The sequence below is a fragment of the Bos grunniens genome, chromosome 19 (assembly GCF_055505025.1).
Source record: "Bos grunniens cultivar Pamir isolate PY7600 chromosome 19, Bosgru_T2T1.0, whole genome shotgun sequence".
In the NCBI taxonomy this organism is placed as follows: domain Eukaryota; kingdom Metazoa; phylum Chordata; class Mammalia; order Artiodactyla; family Bovidae; genus Bos; species Bos grunniens.
In genome coordinates, this window is record NC_141183.1 from 42,307,784 (window position 1) to 42,328,328 (window position 20,545).

The window sequence follows — 20,545 nt, forward strand, 5'->3', positions numbered from 1 at the left end:
TAGACTAAATGATGACAACAAATCCTTTGTCTATGATTTGCTTTTTCTTTTGAAAGTGTAGAATCTGAGAATATCTATGCTCTTAGGTTATACCTCTTGAGGCCTGGTGAATAAATCCCAGACGAGAGATTGTTCTCTTAGAAGGTAAATGCATCTGGGGTCTTCCCTGGTGGTCCAGTGGCTAAGACTCCAAGTTCCCAATGCAGGGAGCTTGGGTTCAGTCCCTGATCAAGGAAAGAGATCCCACAGGCAGCAAATAAGAGCTCACATGCTGCAACTAAAGATCCTGTGTGCTACAACCAAGACCCAGCGCAGCTAAACAAATAAATATTTATTAATAAAAAGAAGGTAAAAGCTTCTGTATTTTTGGTGGGTTTTGACATCAGGCTTGTATACCCTTTTTCACTCTTACCTTTTGCACTCCCACAACTAATTTATGAGTGGTCGTTTCTCCTCAGCCTCAACATCAATGTGTATTACTTTCCAGATTTCTGCTAATTTGATAGATCAGGAACATTACAATCTTGTTCTATCCTTGACTATAAGTATCTCAGTGAGTTTCTCAGTGGGATGTTTTTAAAGTGTTAACCCACTTCTTTCTCTGCCCCAAGCAAAGAGGTAGCCAAATTTGTACAGAATGACCCTGCTTCCATAGCTAGATTTCCATATTTCACTTCCTCTTTAATATCATCTAGGGAAATTTAGGATGTATTATGTAAATATGACTTGAATCTATATTAATGAACCATAAACCATCCTTCAACTGGCTTAGAGATCAAAAGAGGGAAACTTAGAGCAGAGCAAAGGAGCTCTTCTAAATATTTCATTTCCTTAACAGCTTCTTGATGGGTTGATGAGCACAATTAAGTTCTCATTTGTTGCCTTGGGAAGCAGAGTAGTGTATAGGTTAAGACCTCATATTTTGTCCGGGTTCAAACCTCAGTTCCTATATTTACTGGCTGAGTAACCTAGGATGAGGGAAGATACCCCGGAGAAGAAAATGGCAACCCATTCTAGCATTCTTGCCTGGAAAATCCCATGGACGGAGGAGACTGGTGGGCTACAGTCCATGGGGTCGCAAAAGAGTCTGACACGACTTAGCGACTAAACGCAACCATCACCTTGAATGAGTCACTGGACTTTACAGTTCCTTAATCTGTTCCTTAATAGCTGCCAGAGTAGCTATTTCACTGGGTCATGGAGAGGCTCCTTTATATAAGTGGAGCATAGGTATTTCATGCATGAAGTTCTGTGAAGTCTCGTTTCCTTTTGAACTAGGTAAAGAAATTGATGGAGAAGGTTTTCTTTATAAAATAAAAGTCCTCTCAGCTGACATTCACATTTTAAAAGGAAAAATCCAACGAGATCAGTGGTTCTCAAAGTGTGGTCCCTTGAGAACTTATTAGAATTGAAAATTTGGGGGCCCTACTCCAAACCTACTGAATCAGAAACTCTGGGGTGAGACCTAGAATCTATGTTTTTAGAAGTTTTCTGAGTGATTCTTTCGCTCAAACTCACTGAAGTTTGAACTAGATGGTCTGGGGAAACTGGTCCTAATTATACCAGTATTCTAAGATCCTATTGTTCAGTCCTCAGTCAATTTTTCTTGAATAGTAGATACTTTTCTAAATTACTGGTAAGGTAGAATTACTGAATAATTGATATTTTCTGGCAATATTGTGACTCTGTCTTCTAAAGCTGAAATAAAAATTACTTATTCATTAAAAGATTCCTCTTGTTGGGACTTCACTGGTGGTCCATGGGGGGATACAGGTTCGATCCCTGGTCAGGGACTAAGATCCATCATACTATGCATGGCCAAAAATAGAGAGGGAGAAAAAAAAAAGATTCATCTTGTTTTGGATTAAGCTTTTGGGAACTGACCTCAAAGCCATATGAGTTTTCTGGCTGTGGGAATGCTATCAAGTCAAGAATTAGTTTAACTGTTTGGCCAAGACACATTTGAACATTCTAGATTTATAGTCTATGGATTTTCTGAATGAGCATGTTCTGTAAGCCTGGGCTATATGACATGAAAGACTACCAGATGCCAACTGAACTACATATCAAATTCCAAATAGAACAACTACAGCAGTCTGCCAGGGTCTCTTGTAAAAACAAAAAAGTAAAACATATCATAGCCTTTGTGTTTTCACATCCTCCCAAGGAACGAATCAATTACTATCCATAAATCCTGACATAATTGCTTAGATGAATTTAAGAATATGATTAACTACTAATATCCTTCTGTTTAATCACTTTGTGAGCTGTCAAACATTTGAACTGTGCTCAGTCACGTTATCTGTATGTACTGGATCCCAACGTAATGAATTCTAGGCTTTTCATTTCTGACAGGAAAATCACAACGTTGAGGATGAGGTAAATGTCACGTTTAGGAGGAGCCTGGTAGGCTGTGGTCCATGGAGTCGCCAAGAGTCAGACACGACTGAGTGACTTCACTTTCACTTTTCACTTTGATGCCTTGGAGAAGGAAATGGCAACCCACTCCAGTGTTCTTGCCTGGAGAATCCCAGGGACGGGGGAGCCTGGTGGGCGGCTGTCTCTGGGGTCACACAGAGTCGGACACGACTGAAGCGACTTAGCAGCAGCAGCAGCAGCAGTTATCATTACATTCTACAGCCTTGGGATTCACACATTTAATTATAGACATACAGGGGAGTTCATGAAGTGGGTGACCTGAGAGCAACAGTAAGAAACTGTGTTTGGAAACTATGTTAGGTATTAACTTCCGAACTGTATTTGTAAGCTTTGGCAGTAAATAACATTTCAGAAATGTCTGCAAACAAGAACTAGAGAATATTGAAATACACAGAATATATGCTGTCTATCACTGAAGAAGTGGTGTGTTCATACAGCATGTGGAATCTAGAAAAATGGTACCGATGAACCTATTTGCATAGCAGAAATAGAGACTCAGACATAGAGAACAAGTGTAGGGATACCAAGCGGGGGAGGAGGGTGGGATGAATGGGGAGACTGGGATTGACATGTATACACTGCTATGAATGCAATAAATAACTAGTGAGAGCCTGTTGTATAGCACGGGCAGCTCTATTTGATGCTCTCTGGTGACCTAGATGAGAGGGACATCCAGAAGGGAGGGGACATGTGTATATATATGGCTGGTTCACTTTGCTATATGGCAGAAACTAGCACAGCGCTGTGAAATAACTTTATACTCCAATAAATTAAAAAAAAAAAGACGACTGTTCCTTTTAAAATTTGTATAGGGAACACAATATCTACTTGAACAACTCACCGTAAAAATGATGCAAATGTTAAGTTTTGCCTCCTAGAAAGAGTTGTCTCACGGGAGCCAGAGTGCTCTGAGAATTTAAAATGAACTTGACACTCTCCCGAAATATATTTCTTATGAGTCTAAATATTCTATTTATAATCAAAACAATCTCAAATAAACTAGCACATTTTACATTTAAAATTGTTCCTGTCAATGTACACACTGTTATATTTAAAATGGGTAACCCAACAAGGACCTACTGTATGCCACAGGAACTCTGTTCAATATTATGTAGCAACGTAAATGGGTAAAGAACTTGAAAAAGAATAGACACACGTATATGTATAACCAAATCACTTTGCTGCACACCTGAAACTAACACAGCCTTGTTAATCAACTATACTCCAATAGAATATAAAAATTTAAAAGAAATCATTCTTGTCAATAAATAAACGTTTAAAGCATTGTTCTTAGTGTTCTTTCTAAAGTAAGGAGCTACAAGGTGGAGACACGTAAGTAGAAGAATTTTAAAACTCATGAACACTAGAAAACTTTCCTACGTTAACCCTGGTCCACTGAGGTCTCATTTTTATTCTACTGTGCATCCCTCAGCACCATAATAAAAACATAATAGTATAACTCATTATGTTTTGCACCTGTTCATTGCTTTGTAATTGTCTTTTTGTGACATGTGTTCTTAACTTGGGGACTTCCCCAAGGGCTCAGCAGGTAAAGAATCCACCCGCAATACAGGAGACTCAGGTTCGATCCCTGGGTCAGAAAGATCCTGTGGAGGAGGAAATGGCCACCCATTCCTGTCTGGGAAATGCCATGGACAGAGGAGCCTGGTGGGCTACAGTCCATGGGTCTCAGAGTCAGACACGACTGAGCACGCATGCACATCCTTAATTTGCTTATACTTTGATTCTTTCATTCCCTGTACCCTTCTCTGGCTTCATCCAGTGTATGTATGCACATGTGCACACACATACACACATGGACATAAATGCTTGCCTATACCCACAGGCACACTCCCATACAACAATGCATTATTTGATCCTTAAGTGTAAGAAATACAACTCGAACTTTGAGCTCTGTTCTAGCACAGAAAGTAAATAGTATATACTTAAGAAGTAAGAAACTAGAAGTAAATATCCTAAAATAGCTATTTTTGGTCTTCACTTACTGAAATAAAATGAAAATGATGAAATGATGAATAAAATGAAACAGATGAAAAGAGAGGTTACGGTCAACAAAAAGATTCTCATCTGTTCATTTACCCACCAGAAAACAGAAATGCTAGAAAAATGATGTGAATATGGAAGTATATGTGGCCATTCGTTCTCTCCATTTTTCTTTTTCTATATATTATCAGTAATTATTACTCAGTGACTCATTTTTTCCAAACATCCTCCAACCTGAAGGCTAATTACACTGCTCATTAAAACAATTAGAGGGGCAATTGCATGGCATAGTATCACCACTAGGCGGCGCCTGTGTGTAATAGCCGACATGTATAATTTCATTTTTTTTCAGTTTCATTGAGTGCTGGCAGAATAACTTTAAAACACACCTCTTTAAAAGCAAATATTCCATCCATGTTATACATGAACCTTATAAACTAGTTACCTCACTAAAAAATAAATTTTAAAAATTTATCTAAATTTAGATAAATTTAAAAATTTTTAAATTTAGATAAATTTTTAAAATTTAGGTGTTCTAAACACTACTTCTTTGTCTGATGTCATGTCTTGGTGATTTATTGATCAGATGATTAAATATATCCAATAATATTTTATATAAGAAATACTTCCTTGGTTTCTGTTGATGTAATAGCTCTTCACTCTAAATAAAGTACCTTAAGATGTGCTATTTGCATTTTAGGAGAAGGTGGAAAATATCAGAAAAACTATTATTATTAGCCCAAACCACTCATTAAAAATTTTTTATTTATATAAATACACATATACGTATGCACACACATATATATAGATATATACATCTACAAAGGTATTAATAGAATGCTAAAAGTTCCTATTAAGTGTGTGCGTATATATACATATATATATATATATGACTTCCCTGGTGGCTCAGAGGGTAAAGAATCCTCCTGCAATGCAGGAGACCTGGGTTCAATCCCTGGTTGGGAAGATCCCCTGGAGAACGGCATAGCAACCCACTCCAGTATTCTTGACTGGAGAATCCCTATGGACAGAGGAGCCTGGTGGGCTACAATCCATGGGATTGCAGAGTCGGACACGACTGAGCGACTAAGCACAGCACATATATATATATCTCACCCTTACCGATTTTCTCCTTTAATTGTGTGGACTTACATACGTATATACATATACACACAAACAGACAAATATCATATATGGTTATATACATATATGTATTCTTATATGATATGTATGTATGTGTATATGTACATATTGTTGAACTAATTTAAATGAATGAAAGGAGGAAATAAAATTAAAACTGACCTCAGACTTCACAACATACAATACCAGAAAATAATTAAGCAATGTCTATATTGTTTTGAGGTGGAAAGAAAAGGTGATCCAAATACAGTACATTCATTCAAAATACAGTTTCAGAGGCAATATGCAGGTATTTTCAACATAAAAGAAGTCAGAAAATATAGCACCCTTGTGACCTTCCTGAAAAAACTTTACAAGAAATTTAGCTAATTAAGAGATGAATAAAAATAAATAACTCAGGAATAGAAAAACCATTGTAAAAAGACAGGAGGTGAACCTCAAATCCATTTAAATATTAGACTAAGATTAATCAACTATAGGAATTGTAATTACAGGAAAAAAAGTAAATAATGTAAATCTGAATAAAATAACTTGGGGGAATTCCCTGAGAGTCCAGCGGCTAGGACTTGGTGCTTTCACTGCTGGGGCCTGGGTTCAACACCAGATCGGGGAACTAAGATTCCACGAGCTGAGGGGCACAGCCAAGAGAAAAAACTAATCTAAACTTGGGGAACATAAAAAGAAAAAAAGATAGGAAGACATGAGGAAATAGTAAACCCTTCACCTTTTATAGTAGTGTGTCAACTGTTATTTTATGTAATTGAAATATGTGATTTAAAAAATGACTGTAACCTTTTCTGATCTTCATCATATTGCCTTTTCTTAGAATGATTTTAGAATAATTTTTGTGAAGGTATGTCCAATTTCAATAATTCCCTTATTTATACTTTAGTTTCTCTTTCCTCTGTTGGAATCAAGTACAATTAAATACTTTTTATTTAAAGTAATTAAAATTTTATAACAAAATTTATGACATCCACATTATATATCCCTCTATTTACTGAGACATTATATACACCTCTACTTACTGAGACAAAAAATATAAAGCTGTTTTAAATGATGTTAATCTAAGACTAACAATGGTTATTTCTGGGTAAGAAATTAATTATAGGGACTTCCCTGGCGGTCCAGAGGCTAAGACTTTGTTCCCAATGCAGGGGGCCCAGGTTTGATCCCTGGTTGAGGAACTAGATCCTGCATGCTACAACTAAGAGTTCACATGCTACAATCAAGACCCAGTGCCGCCAAATAAATAAATAAATACTTTAAAAAAGAAATTTATGAAAAATTTTAAATCCTCATCTTTGCAGTTTTACAAGTTGTTTGAATACTTTTTGTTTAGTCATGATAATTTTTACAAAATTAAGTAATTTTTCCTTACAAAAATATTCCATGATGTTATTAAGAATTAACCCTATTAATAGGTTATGGGAATATATACATTGTTATTCTATTTTTATATTTATCTGTGCTTTTAAAATTTTTCACCCTACTATATTTTTAAAAAGTTTTAAGACTATAATTTCTCAACTGAGTAAATATTTAGCGGCATTCCATACAATTAGATGTAAGATCTTGACCCAATAATTACTAAATAAAGTATTTTTAAATTTCAAAATGGTTGGGCTTACATAATTTTAAAATTGTTTATTTTCCAGTTTTATTATATAACAAATGGGCTTCCCTGGTAGCTCAGCTGGTAAAGAATCTGCCTGCAATGCAAAAGACCCCAGGTTGATTCCTGGGTCAGGAAGATCTGCTGGAGAAGGGATAGGCTACCCACTCCAGTATTCTTGGTCTTCCCTGGTGGCTCGGCTGGTAAAGAATCTGCCTGCAATGTGGGAGACCTGGTTTAGACCCCTCAGTTGGGAAGATCCCCTGGAGAAGGGAATGGCTACCCACTCCAGTGTTCTGCCCTGGAGAATTCCATGGACTGTATAGTCCATGAGGTCCCAAAGAATCGGACGTGACTGAAAGACTTTCACTTTCAAGAAAATATAACATCAGATTTCTAGTTTTTGAAACTTACAAAGTTTTCTTGGGGGCCTATTTATGATAGTCTGATCAATATTTTTGAAAACTAGATCAGGGTAACTGTAGGGACTGAAGTTCTGTATATGCTTGTAAAATGTCTTATTACGTAACAGACATTATATTAAATAATGTCATATATAGAACAGTATAACAGCTTCTTCATATCCTTATTTATTTTTTGCCTTTTTAAGTTATCAAATACTTAAAAAGTTTTGTTATTTCACACCATACACAAAAATGAACTCAAAGGATCAGATATTTAAATAGATGTATATATTAATTAAAACTCTAAAATATATGAGCATATCTTTATGATCTTTAATTAGGCAATAGTTTCTTGGATATAACATCAAGAGCAAAAGCAACAAAAGAAAAAAATAGACAAATTGGACTTCATCAAAACTAAAATTTTCGTGTTTTGAAGGACATCATCAAGGAAATGAAAGGAGGGACTTCCCTGGCAAGCCAGAGGTTAGAACTCTCTGCGCTTCTACTGCAGGGCGCGTGGGTTTGATCCCTGGTCTGGGAACTAAATTCCTACATGCAACAGTGAGGACAGGAAACTAACTTTTTAAAAAAGAAAAGAAAATGAAAAGATAACCAGCAGAATAGGAGAAAATATTTCTAATATATATTTGACAAGGGATTATAAAATATATCTGGATTATATAAAATATATAGACAATATTAAAGTTTTAATAACCCGATAATAAAGACAAATAACCCAATTTAAAAATGGACAAAGGATCTAAGTAGACATTTCTTCAAAGAAAATATGCAAGTCGCCAATACCTGAAAAGATGCTCAGTGTCATTTTAGCCATCAGAGCCATTTAGCGTTTCAAAAGCACCGTGAGCTACCACTTTACACCCACAGGGTAGCTATAGTTAAAAAACAAAATGATGAAACAAAGCAAACAAACAAACAAAACAGAGAATAACAAGTGTTGCCAAGGATGTGGAGTGGCTACAATGCTCATTCACTACGGGAATGTAAAACAGGGCAAGCAGCCACCGTGGAAAGCAGTCTGGCAGTTCCTTAAAAGGTTAAACATAGAGTTGGTATATCAATCAGCAATTCCGCTCCTAGGTGTATATCTAAGGGAACTGAGACGTACACTCACAGGAAAACATATTCACAAATATTTATAGCAGCATTATCTACAATAATAAAAAAGTGAAAACAGCCCAACTGATGAATGGATAAAGTGCGCTATGTCCATACGAAGGAATATTTTGTTTTGTTTTTAGTTGCTAAGTCATGTCCAACTCTTTTGCGACTCTGTGGATTGTAGTCCACCAGGCTCCTCTGTCTGTGGGATTTCCCAGGCAAGAAGACTGCATTGGTTTGCCATTTCCCTCTCCAGGGGATTTTCCCAACCTAGGGATGGAATCCACGTCTCCTGCATAGGCAGGCAGATTTTTTTACCCCTGAGCCACCAGAGAAGTCCATAGATTCTCATTAGTTATCTATTTATACATAATACCAATAGTGTATATATGTCAATCCCAACCTATTAATTCCACCATCCCCCTTGGTCCAGAACAGAGTCTTTATTGGCGTTTGCTCAGGAAAGATAAGGCACGGCAGGGTTAACAGTTTGGGACTGGCAATTTGAATAATCCCAGTAGACTTTGGGGCACAGGACCTGTCCCCAGTTATCTGGCATCTGGTCCTGGGTTGATTTGAGGCAGGGGAAATACTGGTCTGGTGAGTGAGGTTTAAACAAGTAGGTGGTTTGGAGTATGTGCTTTGGATCACAGAGACTATATAAACAATTTTGGCCATTAGTTTGGCTCTGTGATTAATGGACACCAAATACTCAAATACAGAATCTAAAATCAGAACATAATAGAGACAGGATTGCCAAGTTCTTATCTACATGATAATCATTTCAAGGTTTCCAGAAATCCTTCATACAGAATCTTGAAATCGTATTTAGTCCACAGTCATCACTCTCCATGAAGCAAGGGTGAAGGAGTGGAGGAGAAAGTTACCTTGACTCTGGTACTCAAAAAAAAAGGGGGAATTAGAGGGAAGTCATGAAAAAATATAAATGCAGGCTGAAGAAATAGGACCCTGGTACTGTTAAACCACTTCTTTTGCTTATTCCACTACAATAAAATCATAATTTATCAAGTGTAATTTTGTGTTGACTTTGAAGCAAACAGCCTGAATACTAATTTCTCCAGCTCCACTTACTGTGAGACCTTGTACAAGTTACTTAACCTTTCTGAACCTCAGTATCTTTATCTATAAAAGTAGGAATAAGAATTGCTGAAGTTTCTGGGAGTTCCTGATTTAATTTAATTTAAACATTTAATGGCAAATAGATGGGGAAACAATGGAAACAGTGACAGACTTTTATTCTCTTGGGCTCCAAAATCTCTGCAGATGGTGACTGCAGCCATGAAATTAAAAGACACTTGCTCCTTGGAGGGAAAGCTATGATAAACCTAGACAGCAACCTAAAAAGCAGACACATTACTTTGCCAACAAAGGTCTGTCTAGTCAAAGCTATGGTTTTTCTAGTAGTCATGTATGGATGTGAGAGTTGGACCATAAAGAAAGCTGAGGGCCAAAGAATTGATGCGTTTGAACTGTGGTGTTGGAGAAGACTCATGAGAGTCCTTTGGACTGCAGGGAGATCAAACCACTGAATCCAAAAGGAAATCAGTCCTGAATATTCATTGGAAGGACTGATGCTGAAGCTGAAACTCCAATATTTTGGCCACCTGATGCAAAGAACTGACTCATTGGAAAAGACACTGATGCTGGGAAAGATTGAGGGCAGGAGGAGAAGGGGACAACAGAGGATGAGGTGGTTGGATGGCATCACCAACTCGATGAACATGAGTTTAAGCAAGTTCTGGGAATTGGTGATGGACAAAGAAGCCTGGCGGGCTGCAGTCCATGGGGTTGCAAAGAGTCGGACATGACTGAGCAACTGAACTGAAGCGAAATATTTTAAAGTGTACATCTGAGAATTGATAAAATAAGCTATTGCTTGCCTGCCTGCGAAGTTGCTTCAGTTGTGTCCAACTCTATGGACTGCAGCCTGCCAGGCTCCTCTCTCCATGGGACTCTCCAGACAAGAATACTGGAGTGGATTGCCATGCTCTCCTCCAGGGGACCTTCCTGACCCAGGGATTGAACCCGCATCTCCTACATCTCCTGCATTGGCAGGTGGTTCTTTACTACTAGTACCACCTGGGAAGCCCAAAATTAGCTATTACGCTTTCATTTATTTAATTCTAGGTTACTGTATGTGTGACATCCACCAAAAGACGATTGAGACCTGCAAAATAATTTGATTCAAATAATGAATAATGTAACTTCTTACTTGTATAAATTCTGTTTTGTTCAATCTTGGTTTCATTGAGTCAGCAATATCTACTGGTAGACAGCATGTTTCTAATTATTGAACAAAAGTTATTTGTGAGTTAGTTTTGTTGTAACACATTCACATTTTATATTCATATTATAGTACTCCAAAAGAACATAAAATTCTTAATGCCAATCAATATTTATAATAGAATAAATGATATATAGTTGGGTGACATTCCAATTACTACAAGATTATAATTTTTCCTGGCTTCTATTTAGCCAAGGAACTCAAACATTTAAGAGCATGCCTACATTTTTAATGATTGTGTCAAGATAAAGCAGAAATAAACAGGCATATCAAAAAAGACTACAAAAATATCTGTGTTGGTTTATGCTAGAAGGTCCTAAAACATAAATGTTTTTTAAAGACTTTATTTTGTCTTTAATGTTTTTTTAAATAAATAAATAATATATGAATATGTTCTTTTGGTAAGAGATTCAAATAATACATTTTAGGATAACAGGATTAGAATTTAACAATAGAAAGATCCTACCAAACCCACTCCCATAATATACATCCTTAGATATCAGGATTAGTCAGAAGGTTTTCAGGAAGGAGAAAATGTCCTCAAGCAGGATACATTGTTGTTATATAATCCCTAGTACAGAGTTTAAACTGAGTTTGTTGTATAATCATCAGTTCCTGGTTTAAAGGAAAAAAAAAAAAGTTTTATGTGACTAAGACTAAGGAATGTAGAGAGGAAAAAAAAGATGTTTGTCCTTTCCTTCTCCTTGAGAATTCCAGACCCCTTTCACCTCCTCAGGGACCCTGGACTTTTCATCAACCTGCCTGGGAACTGACTCTCTCAACAGTAAGTAAGTAAAGTCGCTCAGTCATGTCTGACTCTTTGCGACCCCATGGACTGTAGCCTACCAGGCTCCTCTGTCCATGGGATTTTCCAGGCAAGAATACAGGAGTGGGTTGCCATTTCCTTCTCCAGGGGATCTTCCTGACCCAGGGATCGAACCCCAGTCTCCAGCATTGCAGATAGACACTTTACCGGCTAAACCACCAGGGAAGCCCCTCAATAGTAAGGGTTATTACAAAATAATTTTAATAAAATGGGCCGCTCGACTAAAAGAATTAAAATTCACGGACTGCATCTCTGCTGCTCTACATTCTCCATCTGAGAAGAGCAAAGGAGCTTGAGAACATCTGTAAGAGCTTTGATAACGTCTACCTCAATACTGGCTCTTCATCTTAATGCAGCATTCTCCCCCTCCAAAAAGAGAGAGAGAGAGAGAAATATAAACGCTGTAGTAAGAGGCAGGCTTACCAAGCTGCAAATCTGGATTTTGAAAAAATTCATAAAGAACGTTCTGAATCTGCAAATCAAAGAGACCTTATATTACTTTTCAATTACCATATATTTAGTATTTCAGAATAAAAGCCATCTGTAGTCTTTCAGTTTAAGTCCTGAGTAATTCTTCTGACCCAGGTACAGAAATAGTAAGAGTTAATATTTAGTTTATAGCATATTTCAAAGTATATAAAATACTTTTGAATGCATTTCCTCAGTGATTTTCAACCCTTTTGTGTGAGAACTAGGATGCTGATAGGATTCCATTTGCCAGCTCCAAGCAAATTTCTAACAATCCTTGGATGTTAGATGATGAAGCTTGGATGAAGCTAAGGCACCTTTGGCAACAAGCTTGGCAATCCAAAGAATTCTCTGTAATTCCTCACTTGTCAATGACAAAATAAAATTTCAGAGCTCCTCTTGATCTATTTTATTTTAAAATAATACTATTGTTCAGATCAGTTTTAGGTTCACAGCAAAATTAACCAGAAGATACAGAGTTTCCATATACTCCCTGCCCCCAGCCCACCACATACATGGCTTAACTCCACTATCAACATCCCCCATCACAACAGTACATTTGTTACAACCAATGAACCTACACTGGAACCTCAAAACCCGAAGTCCATAGTTTATGTATAACTATGAGTTTTGAAAATTATATGATGACATGTATCCATCATTATGTAATACAGAATTGTTTCACCACCTTAAAACTCTTCTATGCTCTGTCTATTCATCTCTGTCCACACCCCACCATTCCTGTCTTCATAATTTTACTTTTTCTGGAATGTTATAGAATTAGACTCATACGGTATATAGCCTTTTCAGATTGGTTTCTTTCACTTAGTAATATGCATATAAGGTTCTCCCACATCTTTTCATGGCTTGATAGCTCATTTCTTTTTAGCACAGAATAATTTTCCACTATCTGGATGTACCACATTTATTTATTATTCACCCACTGAGGGATGGCTTCCCAGGTGGCATTAGTGGTAAGGAATCCACCTGCAATGCAGGAAACGTAAGAGATGCAGATTCAATCCCTGGGTCAGGAAGATCCCCTGGAGGAGGGCATGGCAACTTGCTCCAGTATCCTTGCCTGGAGAATTCCATGGACAGAGGAGTCTGGCTGGCTACAGTCCATGGGCTCAGAAAGAGTTGTACACGACTGAAGCGACTTACACACTGAAGGACATCTTGGTTGCTTCCAAGTTTTGCTAATTGTTAATTATGCAGTAAACATCCACGTGTCAGCTGTTGTGTAGACATGAATTTCCAACTCCTTTGGGTAAATACAAAGGATCCTCTACCAGGGCTCAATCATATGGTAAGAGTATGTTTAGTTTCATAAGAGATGCCAAGCTGTGTTCCGAAGTGGCCATAACCATTTTGTATTTCTGCCAATAACGAATGAGAGTTTCTGTTGCTGCACATCTTTGCCAGCATTTGGTGTTGTCATTGTTCTGGATTCTGATAGGTGTGTAGCGGTATCTCATGGCTGTTTTCAATTGCATTTCCTCAATGACATGTGTGGAACATCTTTTCATATGCTTTTTTGCCATCCGTATATCTTTGGTGAAGTGTCTGTTCAGGTCTTTTTCCCCCTTTTAAAATCTGTTATTTGTTTTCTCATTGTTTCAAGAGCTCTTTGTATATTTTGGATAATTGTCCTTTATCAGCCATGTCTTTTGTAAATATTTTCTTCCAGTCTGAGGCTTATCCTCCTTGGTGTATTTTCAGCAATTCACTTTGAACTGGAAATATACTTGGTATTGTATATGCTGCTGCTGCTGCTGCTAAATTGCTTCAGTCGTGTCAGACTCTGTGCGACCCCATAGACGGCAGCCTACCAGGCTCCCCCGTCCCTGGGATTCTCCAGGCAAGAACACTGGAGTGGGTTGCCATTTCCTTCTCCAATGCATGAAAGTGAGAAGTGAAAGTGAAGTCACTCAGTTGTGTCCGACTCTTCACGACCCCATGGACTGCAGCCTACCAGGCTCCTCCATCCATGGGATTTTTCAGGCAAGAGTACTGAAGTGGGGTGGGTATTATATATAACCAACAATTATTCTCACATCTACATATACTTGTGTGTATATGTGTGCTCAGTCATGTCCGACTCTGTGAACCCATGGACTGTAGCCACCAGGCTCCTCTGTCCATAGAATTTCCCAGGCAGAATACTGGAGTGGGTAGCCATCCTCCAGGGGATCTTCCCGACCCAAGGATCACATCCAAGTCTCCTTCGTCTCCTGCATTGGCAGGCAGATTCTTTACCACTGGTGCTACCTGGGAAGCACCTACATATACCTAAGAGAACATATTTATCTCTTAGAGCACAGTTATTTCCTGGAGCTAATGACATGGTCTTTTAGGGAAGTCCCTGGTGGTCCAGCAGTTAGGACTCCGCACTTTCACTGCTGAGGGCCCAGGTTCAATCCCTCATCAGGGAATTAAAATCCCACAAGCTGCATGGTGCTGCCCATACCCCGACTCCACACCACATGGTCGTTTAGTCCACAGAAGTAATTAGTCACACACATACAAAAAACAAACAGAAGCTGTGTCTGTCTATAATGAAGAGTTTGTGAAATTCAGCCAGAGTTAATATTTTGGAAATCTACCTAGAATTTTCTTTTTAATGTTCAAGAGAAAATTGAAGAAATTTACTTTCGTGGGCTAGATTTACCTTGGCAAGACCGAAAATTTAGAGGGAAGCTTCTAGCACTCTAGAAACACTCTAGATCGATCAGTATCTAGCAATCACTCTTACCACCCATTCCACCTTACACTTCACAGGTACCCTCCTCCTTACCACTACCATCGGAATCATTCCTTTGGGGTCTAGGATCCACTCATTGAACTGCTCCTGCAGAGCCTGTTTCCGTGCGTTGGCCACCTTGGCTTTGATGTCGTTTATGTATTCTTTTTGTTCTCGTTTCTGTTTAATATTCTCCTTTATCTTGGATACTCTGAAGGATGTAGAAATAGAAGACATGTTGTGTTAAGATTATTGGATTTAATTAAGATTGTTCAAATGGCAGAATTGAGAGTTCAGAGCCTCATTTAAATTTTCTACCTCTCTTTTTCCATGAGATCTTCATTTAAGCCTGTAGTGATTCCCTCCTTCCCTTAGCACATATTCAATTTGGCATTTCTCATAAGCTGCCCGCTACTATTCCTTGACTTTTTATAGAGGTCGGCCTTATTTTACTCAATGAAATACTATACTTAAGAAGTACTAAGAATAGCTCTAGAAGCTGCCATGTATAAAAGCAAGATTGAATACACTAAGGCCTTAGGGTGGTGGGCCTCTTTTTTCCCTGGACATGGAAATCATCTTGGAAAGACCTTGATTCCAAGTCTAGGTAGGGAGACTGGAAACTGCATTTATAACAAGCATCTCAGGTAGTTCTGATTCCTTGGATCCAACTTTTGATTTCTGTCCAGGAATATTTATCGCCAATTTCTTTTATCTGGCCAGAGTCAAATACTTTTGACAGCCCTTAAGCAGAATGCTGCTGCTGCTGCTAAGTCGCTTCAGTCGTGTCCAACTCTGTGTGACCCCAGAGACGGCAGCCCACCAGGCTCCCCCGTCCCTGGGATTCTTCAGGCAAGAACACTGGAGTGGGTTGCCATTTCCTTCTCCAATGTATGAAAGTGAAAAGTGAAAAGTGAAGTTGCTCAGTCGTGTCCGACTCTTAGCGACCCCATGGACTGCAGCCCACCAGGCTCCCCCGTCCATGGGATTTTCCAGGCAAGAGTACTGGAGTGGGGTGCCATTGCCTTCTCTGCTTAAGCAGAATTGTTATGTTCTACTCAGACAGAGTTGTATCACTCAGGTTGAAAATGGGGGAAGAACTGTGGTTTTAGTCATCCCTATATTTATTATCCATATTAGGACTTCAAAACCACTGTTTTGACTGAAACACCAAAATGGTTCAGAATAATAAAAGTAGCTTCTAATTTCAAACATAATTGTCAAATAATGTTTGAGTCAGGTCTTCTCATGGCTCAGCTGGTAAAGAATCTGCCTGCAATGAGGGAGACCTGAGTTCGATCCCTGGGTTGGGAAGATCCCCTGGAGAAGGGGAAAGGCTATCCACTTCAGTATTCTGGTCTGGAGAATTCCAAGGACTGTACAGTCCATGGGGTTGCAAAGAGTAAGACACAACTTTCACTTTCTTTCATTTTTCAAAGAAAAGACTAAGGCAATCTAACAGATTTTGAAATGCAAAAGACTTCTCAGTAGGAACTGGTAAATTGGAGAACTCTAATAATCCAAGAGGGATTAATACAGAGACTTTGCTGTAGCTCAGATGGTAAAGAGTCTGCCTGCAATTCAGGAGATCCAGGTTCAATCCCTGATGGGGAAGATCATCTGGAGAAGGGAATGGCAACCCACTCGAGGGTTGGAGATTCTTGCCTGGAGAATCCCATGGACAGAGGGGCCTGGCAGGCTACAGTCCATGGGGTCCCAAAGCGTCAGACATGACTGAGCAACCAACACTACTAATAATCCAAGAGGGGCTTCCCAGGTGGCTCAGTGGTAAAGAGTCTGCCTGCCAATGCAGGTTCAATCCTTGGGTTGGGGAGATCCCCTGGAGAAGGAAATGGCAACCTACTCCAGTATTCTTGCCTGAGAAATTCAATGGACAGAGGAGCGATGGAGCTACTGTCTGTGGGGTCACAAGAATTTGACACAATTTAGCGACTAAACAACAACAAACAATAATTCAAGAGAAACAATATAAATCTAAATCATTACTTTATGCCCATATAAGGACTTCAAACTTCTGTAAGAAAAGATTTCAAAAATAAAATTTCAAGTTTGAAAATAAAAACAGGCAGGGTTTTGTTTTTTTTTAAGTCTATTGAATTTGTTACAATATTGCTTCTGTTTTGTTTTGGTTTTTTGGCCTCTAGCATGCAGGATCTTGGACTTTATTTAGCTCCGCAACCAGAGAACTGGATAGCCAGGGAATACCCCCAGGCAAGTTGTTTAATAGTGTAGAAGGGCTGGTTTCTGAACTGCTGGAAGATAATTAGCATTTTAAAGGAAGTGCTAAATTCCTCTGATAGGACTACTAACCAGCCAAGCCTCACCACTTGTCTCTGAACCCTCGGTCTCTTCTCAGCTGGCTCTCCTTCCCTTCCACTATCTTTCTCCCTCTGCTGCTTTATCTGTCTACCTCTCCCTTTCCCACTCTCTCCCTCTCTTTATACAGCATGCGTGTGTGTTCAGTAGCTCAGTGCTGTCCGACTCTTTGAGACCCCGTGGAGCCTGCCAGGCTCCTCTATCCATGGGATTTTCCAGGCAAGAATACTGTAGTGGGTTGCCATTTTCTGCTCCAGAGTGTCTTCCCAACCCAAGGATTGAACCTGGGATTGTTGTTCAGTTGCTCAGCTGTATCAGACTCTCTTGCTGCCGCACGGACTGCAGCATGCCAGGATTCCCTGTCCGTCACCATCTCCTGGAGTTTGCTCAAACTCATCATCAAGTCAGTGATGCCATCCAACCACCCCATCCTCTGTCGTCCCCTTCTCCTCCTGCCTTCAATCTTTCCCAGCATCAGGGTCTTCTGCAGAGTTGGCTCTTCTCATCAGGTGGCCAAAGTACTGGAACTTCAGCTTCAGCATCAGTCCTTCCAGTGAATATACAGGATTGATTTCCTTTAAGATTATTGACTGGTTTGATCTCCTTGCAGTCCAAGGGACGCTCAAGTGTCTTCTCTAACACCGCAGTTCAAAAGTATCAATTCTTTGACGCTCAGCTTGCTTTATGGTCCAGCCCTCACATCCATACATGACTCCTGGAAAAACCATAACTTTGACTGTATGGAACTTTGTCGGCAAAGTAATGTCTCTGCTTTTTAATATGCCATCGAGGTTTGTCATAGCTTTTCTTCCAAGGAGCAAGTGTCTTTTAATTTCATGGCTGCAGTCACTATCTGTGGAGATTTTGGAGCCCAAGAAAATCAAGTCTGTCACTGTTTCCATTGTTTCCCCATCTATTTGCCAGGAAGTGATGGGACCAGATGCCGTGTTCTTAGTTTTTTGAATATTGAGTTTTAAGACAGTTTTTTCACTCTCACTTTCATCAAGAGGCTTTTTAGTTCCTCTGCACTTTCTGCCATAAGGGTGGTGTCATCTGCATATCTGAGGTTGTTGATATTTCTCCCAGCAGTCTTGATTCCGGTTTGAATCAAGGGTCTCCTGAGTCTCTGGCATTGGCAGGTGGATTCTTAACCACTGTGCCACCTGGGGAGCCTCTATACAGCTCTCTCCTCAATTCCTGTCTTTCCTTCCTGATTCTCTATTCTGTGTATTTCTTAGAGCTTTTTCTCATTATTCATTCATTCACACTCACTGAGTTTCTTAATTCACTCATTACACAAACATATACTGAGCACCTACTATGGATTCTGCCATTGTAAAGCTTAGGGTCCAATGCAGAACAAGAAAGTAAGTGATGTTGTGTAAGAAGTATTGGGTGTCTCCAGATTCTCATGTGTATCAATCAAAATGGATGAACAAAATTGGGTTTCTGTCACAGTTCCATCTGCCTGAAAAGCCTTCCTCCCTCTCTTCATTTGGCTAGATCCTCCACATCCTTTAAGTCTCAGTTCAGACATCATTTCCTCCCTCTTATAAATGTCCACATTTAGAAACAGAACCTGGTTTTGTGCTTCAGGGCCATTGCACAGGAGGCTCTAAATACAATCCAGATGGATTTTTAATTTATGATGTAACTCATTCAGGGACTGAATAAAATTTCTCTTTTGTGGTCTGCATTATCTCAAGAGGATATCTAATCAACAGAATTTCATAGCCTCCAAAACTCTTAACTTAGGGTATTGTAGTGTAGGGTAGACATAACCTGTAAGCAGATTCTAAGTGCAAATTCACAATCCACTTTTAAGGAGATTGGAAAAGAAAAAAAAACAAAAACAAAAACAAAACTACAATGTGGTAAAATGCGAAAATTGTCACAAATTCTTTCCATTCCTGTAAGCAGGTCTGTTTGTATGCAATGTAGTCTTGCAGCTCCTCCCATTAAGAATTAAAGTCTATTTCTGCATCTAGTGTGTCTGGCTGTGGCCATGTAACTTCCTTGGGCCAATGGGCCATTAGCAAACACAGGAAGCAGAAAGCTGAAAAGTGGTATAAATTATATCACAATAAAACTTCTATAACAAAAATTGTATCACAATAAAACAGTGGAAAAAAGGAATCAATGTGCTTAAGCATTGGAGTTTGCTCTGTTTCATTAAACTTAAGAGCCTTTGCACCACCACCTTGGAATAAGCCTAGGCTAACCTGCCCCACCGGAGAAGGCAATGGCACCCCACTCCAGTACTCCTGCCTGGAAAATCCCATAGATGGAGGAGCCTGGTAGGCTGCAGTCCATGGGGTCGATAAGAGTTGGACACGACTGAGCGACTTCACTTTCACTTTTCACTTTCATGCCTTGGAGAAGGAAATGGCAACCCACTCCAGTGTTCTTGCCTGGAGAATCCCAGGGATGGGGGAGCCTGGTGGGCTGCCGTCTCCGGGGTCACACAGAGTCGGACACGACTGCAGCAACTTAGCAGCAGCAGCAGCAGCAACCTGCCCCGCTGCTTTACCAACAGTCAGACAACTAATAGCCAGATGACTATCAACTGCCATTTTACTGTAATGTATGAGTGATACCATGTGGAGCAGAGATGAGCCATGAGCCCAGTCCAAAGTTACCAACCCATAAAACCATGAGCAAATAAATGATTGTTTATTTAAGCCACTCAGTTTTGAGGTATTTTGTTTCACAACCAAAGCTAGTTAATAAAACAGTCTCCACAGTACTTCCCTGGTGGTCCAGTGGTTAAGAATCTGCTTTCCAATGCAGGTGACGTGGGTTTGATCCCTGGTCAGGGAATTAAAATCCCGCATGCCATGGGGCATTGAGGCCCGTATGCCACAACTAGAGAAGCTCTGGCACACTGCAACAAAGACCAAGACAGTTGAAAAAACTGTCTCCCCATCTTAAATGTTTTGAGATTTTTAAGAGTACAATATAAATCTAACTACTTAAAGAATAGATGTAAAAATGCTTTCTTGCCCTAATTGTCACAATCCAGATTCTATCCATCCATTCAAGCTGTGTTAGGAAAATCTTCCACTTAGAGAATTTGCCTAGATTATATCAAAACTGAATGTTGTATTTCATAAAAACTGGTTCTAGCCAGCTTAAGTAG

The 20,545-nt window shown here is 39.2% G+C and overlaps 1 protein-coding gene across 1 annotated transcript in view; it reads right to left on the bottom strand.

Moving 5' to 3' along the window:
* Nucleotides 1–20,545, bottom strand: part of EFCAB5 (EF-hand calcium binding domain 5) — an 88,689-nt gene that overhangs the window by 43,259 nt on the left and 24,885 nt on the right. The window contains exons 4-6 of the mRNA XM_086359929.1: nucleotides 15,124–15,280; nucleotides 12,282–12,330; nucleotides 10,961–11,031 (exon numbers count right to left, since the gene is read on the bottom strand). Of these exons, the coding sequence (XP_086216055.1) occupies nucleotides 10,961–11,031; nucleotides 12,282–12,330; nucleotides 15,124–15,280 (277 nt within the window). The remainder of the gene's footprint in view (nucleotides 1–10,960; nucleotides 11,032–12,281; nucleotides 12,331–15,123; nucleotides 15,281–20,545) is intronic.